Below are 14,869 nucleotides of genomic sequence, written 5' to 3' on the forward strand. Positions count from 1 at the left end.
TTTATTAAAAATTTTTTTTTTACAGATGTGGTCTTACTCTGTTGCCCAGGCTGGAGTGCAGTGGCACGATCCTAGCTCACTGCAACCTTGAACTCCTGGGCTCAAGAAATCCTGCTGCCTTAGCCTCCCAAGTAGCTGGGACTACAAGTACGTACCACCATGCCCAGGTAATTTGTAAAAATTTCGTTTTAATTAAAAAATTTTACTTATGAGTGACCATGGCCCAGGACATAGCCTCAGGAGGTCCTGAGAACATGTGCCCAATTTTTTTTTTACTTCTCTCTATGTTGCCCAGGCTGGTCTCAAACTCCTGGCTTTAAGCGGTCTTCCCACCTCGGCCTCCCAAAGTGGTGGGATTTGGCCAGACATGGTGGCTCACGGATGTAATTCCCGCACTTTGGGAGGCCACGGCGGGAGGATCACTTGAGGTCAGGAGTTTTAGACCAGCCTGACCAAGATGATGAAACCCCAACTCTACTAAAAAAAAATACAAAAATTAGCCAGGTGTAGTGGTGCGCACTTGTAGTCCCAGCTACTCAGGAGGCTGAGGTGGGAGAATCACTTGAGCCTGGAGGCAAAGGTTGCAGTGAGCCAAGATCCAGCCACTGCACTTCTGCCTGGGGGACAGAGCGAGACTCCATCTCAAAAAAAAAAAAAAAAAAAAAAGTGCTGAGATTACAGGCTTGAGCCGCTGCATCCAGATCTGATGGACATTTTACTTTTCTTTTTGGGTTGGTTTTTTTTTTTTTTTTTGAGATGGAGTTTCGCTCTTGTTGCCCAGTCTGGAGTGCAATGGCACAGTCTCGGCTCACCGCAATTTCCGCCTCCCAGGTTCAAGCAATTCTCCTGCCTCAGCCTCCTGAATAGCTGGGATTACAGGCATGTGCCACCATGGCCGGCTAATTTTGCATTTTTAGTAGAGATGGGATTTCTCCATGTTGGTCAGGCTGGTCTCAAACTCCTGATCTCAGGTGATCTGCCCGCTTTGGCCTCCCAAAGTGCTGGGATTACAGGCGTGAGCCACCGAGCCTGGCCTCTGGTGGAATTTTTTTTTTTTTTAAATCACTGTGGTATTCATGTGGGCCACAGGGTAAGGGGGAGGCAGGGATTGGTCCTGGTGAGTAGGGGTGGAGGTGGGAAGGAGGGGACAAATTCAGGGTATTTCTGAGGAGCAGTGGAATATCTTGACTAAGGCCTTCCTCAGGCGGAGATGGAGCCATGCCCTGGGGGACTTTGCAGCCTGGCTGGGAAGACAAGCTTCTCCCCCAGGGAATTAGATACCAGTGGTTAACAGATTAGCAACTTAATCTTAGAGACTGAGAAAGCAGTTTCCAAACTCTAAAACACAGAAGGAAAACCCGTGACATATTTGGCCACATAGGTATTTGAAGCTTGTGTCTCTCTCTCACTCACTCTCTCCCCCCCCCCCTTTTCTCTCTCTCTCTCACTCACACACACACAGAACAATTTAAGATTAAAAGGTGAGGGGCTGGGAGAAAACTGAGAAAGGATGGTCATCTAGGATTTATCAGCCGCTCCCAGGAATCAAGAAGAAGAAGGCAGATAACTGGACAAAGGAATAGGAACTGGTAATTCCCAGAAGAGGAGATTGGGAAGCCGGTAAACCTAAGAAAATATACTTAGTCTCAGTAGGAATCAGGAAAATGCAAAGTAAACAAAGGCCCACCCCTAAGAATAGTAACTGAATGTAAAGGAGGGAAGTGGGAGCAGGAGGAGCCTCTCCCTGGAATGGGGAGGAGCCGGCCAGGCTCTGCGGAAGCAGAAGGAGGTGGGTGTACTACTGCGATGGCACAAACACAAGTCCACGGGCTCTCCAGGGGGCCCCACCCTCACCCCTCAGACCGTTTCTAGGAGTAGTGGCTGAACAGGACCCAGTGGAGGCCACTGCCCTGCATTGCGAGGGTTAAGTAAGATGCTGAAGGTCAAGCATGAGGTCCAGCCGGGCACTTCCAGCGGCTCTGTCTCAGCCAGGCCAGTGGCCATGCTGAACTGCGAGCAAGGAGAGTGGGAGATAAAACCCTCAGTTTCAGTTGTTTAGCGTGGGAAACGCTAAGCTGATCTGTGTAACACAGCTCCTGGGTGGGGAAGAGATGGGGAGGGAGCCTGTGGCCTGGAGGTGGCTGGAGACAGATTCCCAGGAGGGCTGGGAGGGGTCAAGGGCAGGGTCATGCTATCATACTTCCCTGGGCACCGAGCATCTTGGCCTGCAGGGGCCCTTCCAATAAGAAATAGGGCCGGGTGTGGTGGCTCACACCTGTAGTCCCTGCTACTCATGAGGCTGAGGTGGGAGGACTGCTTCAGCCCAGAGCTGGAGGCTGCAGTGAGCTATGATCACACCACTGCACCCTGGCCTGGGCCACACAGAGAGACCCTGTCTCTAAACAAATTAAAACAAAATTAGCCGGGTGTAGTGGCACGAACCTGTAGTCCCAGCTACTCAGGAGGCTGAGATGGGAGGATGGCTTGAACCCAGGAGGTCAAGGCTGCAGTGAGCTGTGATCCCACCACTGCACTCCAGTCTGGATGATAGAGCGAGACCCTGTCTCTCACAAAAAAAAAAAAAAAAAAAAAAAAAAAAAGGAGAAGTGAGCTGGGGGCGGTGGCTCATGCCTGTAATCCCAGCACTTTGGGAGGCCGAGACGGGCAGATCACCTAAGGTCAGGAGTTCAAGACCAGCCTGACGAACATGAAGAAACTCCGTCTCTACTAAAAATACAAAAACTTAGCCAGGCATGATGGTGCATGCCTGTAATCCCAGCTACTCAGGAGGTTGAGGCAGGAAAATTGCTTTAACCCAGGAGGTGAAGGTTGCAGTGAGCCGAGATCGCGCCACTGCACTCCAGCCTGGGCAACAAGAGCAAAGCTCCGACTCAAAAAAAAAAAAAAGGAGAAGTGTATATTACAACTTGGTGTAACAATGAATACATTACTATTATATAATAACACATTTTCTTTGACCTAAAGAATCATTTTTTGTCTTCTGATCCTAGAAGTAATTCACATGTTCGTGGGCCCATGCATGGCCTGTGCATCTTATGGAGAGGTCACTCCAAAAAGGAACCTCGGGGTTCTCCCAGGCAGCGGCAGGCCTGGAAGTCTGTCTTTGTTTTTTTGACTGTTTTGTAGAGGGAAGCTGCTCTGCTGTCCAGTCCTGTGGAGGGGGCAGGGTTTTGTCCCTGAGATGACAGAGGGTTGGGGGCAGTTCACTCCAGTGACCAGTGGTTGGCCGCGGTGCGCTTCGGAGTTCAGCCCACCTGGGTTTGAATCTACACCCTCCCCACGTGGAGCTGAGCCTGACCGGTGCGTGTGTTCATCACACTCAGGCGTTTTTCGTTTGTTTATTTTCGGATGGAAAGGGGAGATAGCCCTTCACCCGGTCTCTCCTCCCGTGCAGCCGTGCCGCAAGGCCAGGGTTGCAATAAAGGCAGGTCTCAGGCAAGTCTCAGCTCTGCTCTGGCAAAGGGGGCCCAAAGGTCTGAGGAATCCAGCCAGCTCCTCCAAGCTCACGTCCTTGGTCTCAGACCTACAGGCTTTGTCCACATCCTAGCCGGTGACAGCATGTGTGTGTGTCACGGCTGGAGTGGCAGAGGCCCTGTGGGAGCTGCAGATCCAGGCCCCCTCCGTAGGTGTCAGGCTGTGTTATGCCAGAGTCCCACACCTGTTCGTGTGAGGGGAAGGTGCCTGCGCAATACTGTAGCCAACCAAATACCATAGTGTCTTCAATACTACTCGTCTTGCCCATGGAAAATTATGCCTAAGCCACCATATGGGTCAATGAATGCTCCAGCCCAGATCCAAAGAGATGCCTTTAGCCCAGGGACGTCTGACAGTGTCTGGAGATGTGCCAGGCTGTCACAGGCTGTGCTCCTGGTGTGGGGACACTGCTGAACACACAGGACAGCCTCCACAGCAAAGCATTACATGCCAAAGTCCAGGGACCCTCCCATAACCAATTCCAGAGTGAGGGCTTCTGATTGGAGAGCCTCACACTGCATATCCCTTCGTCACTCATGGGCCCCAGGTCAGGTGCACACACCCCTGCACCACACTGCCTACACACAAGCACTTTACCTGTGTTGTATTTATTTATTTTTGGCTCACTGTGTTGCCCAAACTGGCCTCAAATTCCTGGGCTCAGCCTCCCAGGTAGCTGGGACTACAGGTGAGTGCCACTGCACCTGGCTTTTTATGCAGGCGTTTTAGGTGAGTCTTTGGAAGCACAATGCTACCAACTTGCCACTTCAGGTCCATCTTGATGAGCCTCAGTCTCCTTGTCTATACAATGGTAACAGTGCCTCCCCACCAGGGGAGCTGTGGGGGTGAGTGACAGGCTGTGTGTCCAGCCCAGTGTCCAGGGTTTTAGAAAGAGGGGGTCTGCTCAGCGGGGGCAGAGCACAGGCTCGAGGCCAGACTTCCTGGGTACCAGGAATTCAGTGAGTGAATTCTTTGAGCAATGCCTGGCACTGCACAAGTCCTGTAGCCGTGTTGGGTACCACTGGCATTATTGCAGTCTTCAGGATTTGTTTGTGTGTGTGTGTTGGAGTCTCGCTCTGTCACCCAGGCTGGAGTGCAGTGGTACGATCTTGGCTCACCGCAACCTCTGCCTCCTGGGTTCAAGCAATTCTCCTGTCTCAGCTTCCCGAGTAGCTGAGATTACAGGCATGCGCCACCACGCCTGGCTAATTTCTGTGTTTTTAGTAGAGATCTGGTTTCAACATGTTGACCAGGCTGGTCTCAAACTCCTGACCTCAAGTTATCCATCTACCTCGGCCTCCCAAAGTGCTGGGATTATAGGCATGAGCCACCGCACTCGGCCTGTTTCCGGTTTTTGATAGTCAAACAAAGTTGCTGGGCCTGGAACAGCGACCACCAGGTCACCTCACTCCCTCAGTGTCAGGGGTCTGTCTGCAGTCCCCAATTGCTCTCACCTTATCTCAGTCCCTCCTGCCTGTCCTCATCCTTATCACTGCTCCTACAGCTGGAGACCAGGGTGGGGTGCATTTGAGATGGGATCCCCAAGTCAGCCTGTGCTTCTTGGAAGCCCAGCTTCCCCCACTCCCTCCCACAACCCTCCCACGACCCTCCCACGACCCTCCCACGGTCCCATCTTTATCTTCCTTCACCCCCCACACCCCGTGCTCTCTTCCCCAGCCTGGGCAGGCCCCAGCTGCCTTCCCACCTGGCACCCCGATACACGGCCACCCCCACAGTGGCCTCAAGAGGCTTCTCTCCCAAAGAGAGACTTTGTCTTCAAGGTGACTCCTGGCTGACCCCTGGCATGGCTGGTGGGAGTGGTGACGGGGCAGTGATGGGGCCATTTGAATTAAAACACCCTCTGGATAATTCACAGAAATTCATGAGTCATCTTTATCTGGGGAAATGCCAGTGGAGTGGGTGGGACCCAGGGCTGCAGACTGACAGACAGAGGGAAGCAGCCTCCCTGGACCCTGGTCCTCACTCCCGTGCCTGCTGTTGACTGATCTGCGGGCAGAAGGTGTCCCTTTGCCTGCAGTCCTGGGACAGTAGATAGCAGGGGACACTGGGGCTTCCCAAAGAGTTGCTTGTTCTTCTCCTAAATCAGAAATCAGGGCACTCATCGTCTGTCTGTCCATCAGGCCGCTGTCCTCTGCACAGAGACACCTTGGGTGTCCCCTCCTGGCTCCAGGTGGTTCTGGAGGATGGCAGAGCCAGGACCATGGGCTGCCGTGAGGGTGGTTCCAACCTGCTCTATTTAAACCAAGGGTCCTTTAAATTTGTCTCTTTTCATTTAAATACATTCTTTAAAAACAAGCAGGCCGGGCATGGTGGCTCACACCATGTGGATCGCTTGAGGCCAGGAGTTTGAGACCAGCCTGGGCAACATAGCAAGACCCATCTCTATAAAATATATATATATATATTTTTCTTTTTTCTTTTTTTCTTTCTTTCTTTTTTTTTTTTTTTTTTTTTTTTTTGAGATGAAATCTTACTTTGTTGCCCAGGATGGAGTGCCATGGTGTGATCTCAGCTCACTGCAACCTCTACCTCCTGGGTTGAAGCGATTATCCTGTTTCAGCCTCCTGAGTAGCCGGGATTACAAGAGCCCACCACCACACCTGGCTAATTTTTGTATTTTTAGTACAGATAGGGTTTCACCATGTTGGCCAGGCTAATCTCGAACTCCTGACCTCAGGTGTTCCACCCGCCTCAGCCTCCCAAAGTGCTGGGATTACAGGCATGAGCCCATAATTACAGGCGTGTGCCTGGCCCCAAAATTTTTTTTTAAAAAGACAGAAAAACTCCCTGCCCCCAGGAGCTAAGATTCTTGAGAAGGATACTTGATTAACTGATGAATAAGACAGTCAGAACCGTGAGTTCTTTGAAGAATACGGGTGAGGGGCAAGGCCACATTAGCCAAGGGTGTCAGCGAGGACCTCTCTGAGGCGGTGGCCTTGGTTGTGAGGCCTGCAGGCTGGGAGAGAGTGATACGGAAGACCTGGGGGAAGGGAGGGGTGTGCCAGGCAGAGGGCACAGCCAGGGCAAAGGCTGGAGGGGAGCTCCGGCTGAGGCCCGTGCTTTGGCAGGGAGGAGGAGTTTGGGTCCTTCTGGCTCTTCCAGTCGCCTTTGGGTGGTCCAGGCAAGTTGTGTGACCATCCTGGGCTTAGTCTTGCCATCGGTAAAATGAGCGAGTTGGACTCTTGGACTCCACACTTTCTCGGGCTCCCTCTGGTACAGGCAAACTGGTTCCCAGAGAAGCCTCCTCGGGCGCCCGTCTGTCTTCTGTGTAAACTCACATTCCTCTTCCTGGGCTATTTTGCCATTTCCTTTCATGCGAAACCAAAGGAGCTATTTTGGAAACTCCTATAAGCAAACTAAGCCCTGGCTGGCATTTGAGTGGATAAAAAAGAGCCCTAAGTGAGGGACTCAGGCATAAAAGCCACCCAGCCCCGAAAGCCCATGACGTTAAATTTAGATGTTTTACCTCTAAATGAGGTGAAATTGCAGGTTCCCTCTGGCTGGCAGTGGGGAGGAGACGCAGGGCAGCTTCGGTCAGCAGTGAGCAGGACAGATTTAGCGGGAGTGGGCTCTGCTTCCTCCAGCCACACCTTGGGGACGGAGGTCCAGGACAGTCCCCAGTGTGTCTGGGAGCACCTGGCTTCCTCTCCAGGCCAGGTCTGAACGGCATCGGTTCTAAGTGCCAGGCCAGAGAGAGGCAGCGAGGGACACGGAGTGGAAGAGGCTGTCCTGTCTGCCACCAAAGGTTTGGAAACTGCATGACTCTGTGCCTCCCTGCTCTGCCCTGGGGCCCAGCAGGGTCTCTGCCCTGTCTCTCATGCCTGCAGAGTGCTGGTTACCCGGGGCTGCCCTAAGCACCCCCCAAGCGTCCCTCCTCTCTTCCCGATGCCTCCCCAGGGACCTCCTAGACCTGCCCACAACCCGGTAGCTAAAGGGTTAATGCCAGCCCCAGCAGGCGTAGTGACACATGGTGGGAGGGGACAGGGTCTTCAAGACCCTGCTCCAGCACCCAGCCTCCACTTGCTGCTGTGCGAGTGCTTAAATATCAGGAATGTCACCCTTAGTCGCAGGTGACAAACTGGACCTGTCAGAAACTGTCCGCTGAAGGCTCCTGAGATTCTGGGTCTCAGCCTGGCCATCCCATCCCCAATCATCCAGGGGAAGATCTGTCTCTTTTACCACAAGAAACACAGCTTGGCTGGGCTCCAGGTCAACGTCATGGATCAGCCCCGCTAGGCCCAGCCGGGAGGGGGCGCAGCTGAGCTGCCTGGGAACCGTCACTGTCCGCCGGCCCCAAGGGGCCCACAGGGGTTGGGGCTGTAACACCCTGAAGCCAAAAGAGGTTGGGCTTGATTTTTCTCAGCCACCACCCAGGGCTACCTTTCTAGCTTGGCAGGTCCCCCTCCCAATCCTATTTCCATCCTGGGGCCTCTTCCCTCCTGGAGGAGATCTGGCTTCTGGGAGGGGGGCGTGTCCTCAGCAGAGCTCCGCTCCGGGAGCAAGTGCAGCCTAGTCCCGAGGCCAGGCTTTGGAGTCCACGCGCCCAGGTCCACTTCCAGCTCTGGCACTTCCTACCTGTGTGACCTCAGAGGACTCATTTCCGTCCTCTATGAGCCTCGGTTTCCTTCTTTTCTTTCTTTCCTTTTTCTTTTCCTTCTTTTCTTCCTTCCTTTCTTTCTTTTTAGACAGGGTCTCACTCTGTCAGCCAGGCTGGAGTGCAGTGGTGCAGTCTCAGCTCACTGCAGCCTCGACTTGCCGGGAAGTCTCTAGTGATCCTCCCACCTCAGCCTCCCGCAGTAGCTGGGACTACAGGTGCACGCCACCACACCCAGGTAATTTTTGTATTTTTTGTAGGGACCAGGTCTCACTAGGAGACCCAGGCTGGTTTCGAACTCCGGGGCTCAAGTGATCCACCCACCTCAGCCTCTCAAAGTGCTGGAATTACAGGCGAGTCGCCATGCCTGGCATGAGCCTCAGTTTCCTTATCTGCAAAATGGGGGATAATAATAGTACTTGTCTCATATGGTGTTGGAGAATGAAATGACAATTTTAAGTCCTTAGAGCAGGTAGCAAGCAGTGCTGGCTACCCAAGGGTCAGAGGCAGGGCCACCCATCATCCTCAACAGCTGCTGCAGCTTTTGTAAATAAAGTTTTACTGAAACACAGCCATGGCATAATTCATTTACGTAATGAATGAATTAATAATGCAGCTGGTTTTGCTCTAAATTAATGCTAGAAGTGAGTAGTTGTGACAAAAACTGTATGGCCTGAAAAACCAAAAATATGTACTATGTGGCTTTTTGTTTGTTTGTTTTTGAGATGGAGTCTTGCTCTGTTGTCCAGGCTGGAGTGCAGTGGCTCGATCTCGGCTCACTGCAACCTCTGCCTCACGGATTCAAGCGATTCTCCTGCCTCAGCCTCCAGAGTAGCTGGGACTACAGGCGTGTGCCACCACGCTCAGCTAGTTTTTGTGTTTTTAGTAGAGTTTCACCATGTTGGCCAGGCTGATCTCGAATTCTTGACCTCAGGTGATCCACCCACCTCAGCCTCCCAAAGTACTGGGATTACAGGTGTGAGCCACCGCGCCCAGCCTTTCTATCTGGCTTTTCACAGAAAACATTTGTCCATCTTTGCCTTAGAGTCTAGTACATAGTGGTTATTATTATTATTACTGTTATTATTCCAGCACCCTCCTCTCGGGTTGCACAACCTGGTGAAGTAGGGGAAGCAGCGTCAACCTTTCCTTCGTTGTTTTCTGGTTCAATAAAGATGCGTTATCAATCTTCCATGCACCTGCTCCCTGCCTGCAGGGAGCTCCCTGTCTAGGATGGGGAGATAGACAAGTCACCATTCACAGTCCACTCTAACAGAGGAAGTCAGGGGCGTCCGGAGGAAACACCGGACACAGCTAGGAGTGGGGAGGTGTCCAGGAAGGCTTCCTGGGGGAGGGGACACGTGGACTGAAAGATGAGGAGGGTTTAGCCAGGAAGCCAATCCATGTGGCGATGGCACATGGAAGAAGGAAGAGCCAGACTTCAGTTTGAAAAATGTGTGTCCTGGTCAGGCATGGTGGCTCACGGCTATAATCCCAGCACTTTGGGGAGTTGAGGTGGGTGGGTCACTTGCGCTCAGGAGTTCAAGAACAGCCTGGACAACATGGTGAAACCGTCTCTACAATAAATACAAAAATTAGCTGGGTGTGGTGTGCCTGTAGTCCCAGCCACTTGAAAGACTGACGTGGGAGGATGGCTTGAGCCCAGCAGGTGGAGGTTGCAGTGAGCTTGAGATTGTGCCAGTGCACTCCAGTCTGGGCAACAGAGCCAGACCCTGTCTGAAAAAAAAGAAAGAAAGAAAGAAAAGGAAATAAAGAAAGAAATATATGTGTCCCTGAGTTGCCTCTCACCTCTCAGAGCCTTTCTTTCCTCATAAGAAAAATGGGGCCACTGAACCTCATAGTGCTGTGAGTGATGAATCTGCTGTCAGGTTCTGCAGGTCTGCTCCAAGCCTTAGTTCCCCTCCTTTGTCCTCCTCTCTCTCACACTGAGCAGGAGGACCTGGGGCTTGTTTTGAGCATTGCATGGGGAGGAACTGCTTAGCAATTGTCCTTCTTTCTGACCTTGAAGTGGAGTGACTGAGGTGAAGCTCCAGGAATGGCCCAGAAGGCTTCTGATGGGGAGGTGCAGAGGGAGGGGCTGGGGAGACCCCTTTCAGCTCCAGTCCCCAGGCTGGCTCCAGAGCATGTCCCAACTACACACCTTGGGGAATCCCTCCCTACTCCGTCCTTATCTCTTGCCTGGCTTGGCTGGGGGGGATCAAGCAGTTTGAGCAGCTTCTCAGGCCCTGCATAGGTGCTGATCAGGGCAACAGCAGTGAGGAGCTCATAAATATTTAACAAGCAGCAGACAGAAACTCTAACTTGTAGAACTTGCCACTTTCTGTGGTGTAAATACTCTTACTGTGGCTGATTTCAAACCACCAACATGATGTCAACAGGCTCACAAAATTCCTGAACATTTAACAATTGACTCTTTTTTGTTTTTTTTTTTGTTTTTTTTGTGAGTCAGAGTCTTGTTCTGTTGCCTAGGCTGGAGTGCAATGGCATGACCTCAGCTCACTGCAACCTCCACCTCCCAAGTTCAAGCGATTCTCCTGCCTCAGTCTCCTGAGTAGCTGGGACTACAGGTGCCTGCCACAACCCCCAGCTAATTTTTTGTATTTTAGTAGACGAAGTTTCACCATGTAGCCCAGGCTAGTCTTGAACTCCTTCCTGAGCACAGGCAATCTGCTTGCTTTGGTCTCCCAAAGTGCTAGGATTACAGGTGTGAGCCACTGTGCCTGGCCCAGTTGACTCTTGTGAGCTAGTACAAGCTGGCTCAGCACAGCACAGCACAGCACAGCACAGGAGGGGACTGTGGGGGACCTCTTTATTGGGGGGGGGGCGTTGCAAGGCCCCAATGCAAGGCACTCCTGACTGCAGGTGAGACAAGCTCTGACATCGGGCATCCACTGGTTCTAAACCCAGTGCTCAGGTGCCCTGCTGGGGCCCCTGGGCTAGTCTCATCACTTCTCTGAGCCTCAGTTTCCTCATCTATGGAATTAGGTCATCAAAAGCTCCTGCTCTTAAGAGGGTTATGTGGATTTCATAATTTACATAAAGCATTTAGTGCAGGGCCAGCTTAGTAATGAGTAATGAGCACTTGATGAATGATGCCTCAACTTCCCCATCTGTACACAACGCTGCTAGTCATGGGTTCATAGCTGTTCATGGATTCGTAGCCACTCACGGCACCAGGCTTGCCACACAGTGAGTGGTCAGCAAATGCTTGCCACCTTCCTCCATCAGGGCTAGAAGCCGCTCACTTCTCACTTGGCTCTCCCTGAGTCACCTGGGTCATCTGGGTCACCTGGCTCACCTGCAGGGCTGGGGTCTTAGCCAATTGCACAGAGAGAGCCAGCCCTTCTGACGTGTCTCTTGCACACTGTGGGCTCTCAGGACGTGCTCTCCTTGGTCCTTCCAGCAGTCTCCACGGGAGGTCCTTTCTGAATTCCCATTTTACTGTTGTGATCACTGAGGCCCAGAGCCTGAGTGGCACAGCTGGGATTTGAACCCAGATCCACTTTCTTTGTTGCCAAGCTTTCCTGTGTACAGCACATGTGGGGCTGTGGGGTGGGGGATATATGGGAGGAGGCTTGTGGAGGCTGCACAGATCTGCCAGGAGATGCAGTAGTAGATGCTGCGCAGATGTGGCTCGATAGAGGAAGTTTTTCCAGGCAGAGGCCCCCAAGTGAGCGGAGGTGTGGCAGCGTGGACTTGGCCCCTGGGGGAAAGAGATGTTGGAACATGGGGGTCTCATCGTGCAGGAAGATGAGGGCCTAGGTGGACTGGAGCTTTTTCATAGGTTTTATCTGGGCAGTGGGGTCCCTGGAATCCTTGGATTGACACTACCCTGGCAAAGGAACAAAGTATGAAACTATAGCAGCTGAGATTTAGGTTAGATATGAAGGAGAACTTTCCAGGTGCCTGTGCTGGAAGACGCTGACCTACATTCCCAAGGGGTAGGGTGGCATTTTCCCAATCTAGAGATGGTTTGGAAAAAAGAGAAGATGGCCAGGGCTCAGCGTTGACCCCATTGCAGGGCGGGTCAGAGACGGGGCAATGGATTGGGGTGGAAGCAGCTTTGATGCCAGCAGCCTGGCTTCATGTGAATTGGGCTTTTTCACCCCCTTCTCAAGGCCCTCCCATGGCTCCCAGTCACCCTTGCCCCATTGTAAGGCCAAGCCCCTCCTTCGGGCTACCAAGGCCCCTCGGGACCCGAGCCCTGCCAGCCTCTCTGACCTCATCTTTAGCCCACTGAGCTTCTTGCTGCTTCTGGATGACACCAAGGCCCCTCATGCGTCCTGGCCTTTGCTCAGGCTGTTCCCTCGGCCTTGGACACCCTTCCCCTTCACCCCACGTCAGCCTTCCTCCTCAGCTCTTGGGCGCCTCTTCACGGCTGGGTCAGATGCCCTCTGGGGACCCCCATCACTCCAACACAGACTCTGTAGCATGACCGTTCGGCCCTTGAGGATGGGGGGACTTGGCCTGCCTTGCAGAGTTCACCTGTGTTAGGTGCTCAGGGAGGGCTGGAGGAGGGAGAGGAGTGTCTGTGGGGGTGAGAGGGCTGTGTTCAGGAGGTGCCGTCCTCCTGCTCTGGGAGGCAGCATTGCCCGGCATTAGGGTACCTGAGCACAGAGTGCAGAGTACAGACACCTGGGTTTGAATTCTGTTCCCATCACTGTCCCCCATCAGGTCCCCTACCCTTATGGGACCTCAGCTTGCTGACCTGTAAGCTGGGCACAGTACCAGCCCCCACAACACTCTGGGGCCGTCGTGAGGTCTGTAGGTGGTGGTGGAAGGTGGCTGACCTGTGGACAGCACTCGCCGGATGATGGTGCCAGGCTGACTCTCCTGTCCTCTCCTTGCAGGTGACCGCCATGTCAGTGAGGTTGCGGTTCCTGTCCCCTGGGGACACAGGGGCTGTGGGGCTTGTGGGCCGGAGCGCCTCCTTTGCAGGCTTCAGCAGCGCACAGAGCCGGAGGATTGCGTAAGTTCCGCCCATGTCCTGTGTCGCGGTGCAGGGGCGGGGCTTGTTAATGGTCAAGGGCAGGGACATCCTCCTCCTGCTGCCAGAGACCCGAAGGCTCACTCTCAGCCTGACTTGCAGAGAGAGAGAGAGATTGAGAGAGAGAGAGAGAGAAAGAGAGAGAGAGAGAGAGAGATTGAGAGAAAGAGAGTATCTTGGTGTTGGGATAAACCTATCATTTCCTTGAGACCTGAATGGTTATCATTTCAAATGCTCCAGAAGTTGATCTGCCTGAGCTTAGCAGGTCCACTTGGCAGATTAAAAAAACTGAGGCTCTGGCTAGGCACAGTGACTCACGCCTATAATCCCAGCACTTTGGGAGGCAGAGGCAGGAGAATCACTTGAGCCCAGGAACTTGAGACCAGCCTGGGCAACATAGCACAACCCCATCTCTACAAACATTTTTTTGAAAAACCAAAAAATCAGGTTGGGTGTGGTGGCACACGCCTGTAACCCCGACACTTTGGGAGTCCGAGGCGGGCGGATCACTTGAGGTCAGAAGTTTCAGACCACCCTGGCCAATATGGTGAAGCCCCGTTTCTACTAAAAATGCAAAAATTAGTTAGGTGTGGTGGCACGTGCCTGTAATCCCAGCTATTTGGAAAGCTGAGGTGGGAGGATCACTTGAACCTGGGAGGCGGAGGTTGCAGTGAACCGAGATCGCACCACCGCACTCCAGCCTGGGTGACAGAGCAAGATGCCATCTCAAAAAACCCCACAAAAACACCAAAAAAGAAAAACCAAAAAACCAGAGGCTCAGATAGGTGGAGCCACTGACCCAAGGTCACAGAGCAAAACTGGCGCAGGGTTGCGTCTCCTAAGGGCGGGGTTGGGAAGGAATGTTCTTCCTGTCTGAAAGACTAGGCAATGGGGCTACCTCTTCTGGCTCTGTGACCTGGGGCAAGTGACCTCACCTCACCAGCCTTGTTGTCTTCATCTGAACAGTGGGAATTGTGGGTGCGCCCTGCTCCTGGGGCTGTTGGGAAGGAACCACGAGGGAGGCAGGGCCAGCAACCCATGTGGCCGGTGCTGTGGGGGGTTATCAGATGAGGGAGCAGGCTTGGCACAGCTGGGCCTGGGGGGCAGCACTGACCCTGTGGCCGAGTTCCCGGAGTTGCTGGCTGGACCAGGCCCTGCCTGCTGCCCCGTCCTGTGTCTCCTCCCGCTTTAGGTACTAAGTCCCTGGGCGGAAGGTTGTTTCTGCTCCCGGAGGCCACAGCCTGATAAGCTCAGGCCTGCTGCCCCCTGGCTCCAGGGCCTCATGCCAGGCACGGTACAAGCCCTCAGGGAACCGTTTACGAGTGGGCAGGACTGGGGACTGGGGCAGTTTTCCGATATCCTGAGGGGGCCAAACCTCTGTCTGTCTGAGCCGATGGGGTGGACAGGTGGGGGTCCCCAGCCAGAGCAGAGTGCAGAACCCAGTAGGTCAGTGAGTCAGTCAACAACCAAATCCCACCATGCTCTTCCCCAACTTGAAACCCTGCAGATTCTCATGCTGCTTAGAATAAACCCAGTGCCCTCCTGGCCTAGAGGCCCCTGGGACCTGGCCCCAGCAGCTTGCCTCCCTCCCCTCCCAGCCTCAGGGCCTCAGCACACACGTGCCCTCTTCCTGCAGTTCCCGCCCCACTCCTCCAGTTCCTGCTGAATCACCTGCAGGCATTGACTTACTGCTAGGTCCTGGGGGAGGACCCTCGATCCCCAGACCAGGCCAGGTCCCTCCTGTGTGTGGT

The 14,869-nt window shown here is 53.4% G+C and overlaps 1 protein-coding gene and 1 long non-coding RNA gene across 5 annotated transcripts in view; one reads left to right on the forward strand and one right to left on the reverse strand.

Moving 5' to 3' along the window:
• RIPOR3 (RIPOR family member 3) overlaps positions 1-14,869 on the forward strand; it is a 104,411-nt gene that overhangs the window by 46,168 nt on the left and 43,374 nt on the right. For 2 of the 4 annotated variants that reach the window (XR_012089107.1, XM_073005865.1), the window contains exon 2: positions 12,982-13,100. Coding sequence is in view for 3 of the 4 variants with exons in the window: in XM_073005865.1 (XP_072861966.1) it covers positions 12,982-13,100 (119 nt within the window). In the remaining variant the exon portion in view is untranslated. Of the gene's footprint in view, positions 1-25; positions 168-12,981; positions 13,101-14,869 lie in introns of all 4 variants that reach the window. The other 2 variants (XM_073005869.1, XM_073005870.1) reach the window with 2 other exon arrangements.
• Positions 6,491-12,978, reverse strand: LOC103244404 (uncharacterized). The gene is made up of 2 exons (XR_012089108.1): positions 12,840-12,978; positions 6,491-11,834 (listed from the first exon to the last, which is right to left on the reverse strand). It is a non-coding gene; the product is annotated as an uncharacterized lncRNA (long non-coding RNA).

This window comes from Chlorocebus sabaeus, chromosome 2 (assembly GCF_047675955.1).
Source record: "Chlorocebus sabaeus isolate Y175 chromosome 2, mChlSab1.0.hap1, whole genome shotgun sequence".
NCBI lineage: Eukaryota > Metazoa > Chordata > Mammalia > Primates > Cercopithecidae > Chlorocebus > Chlorocebus sabaeus.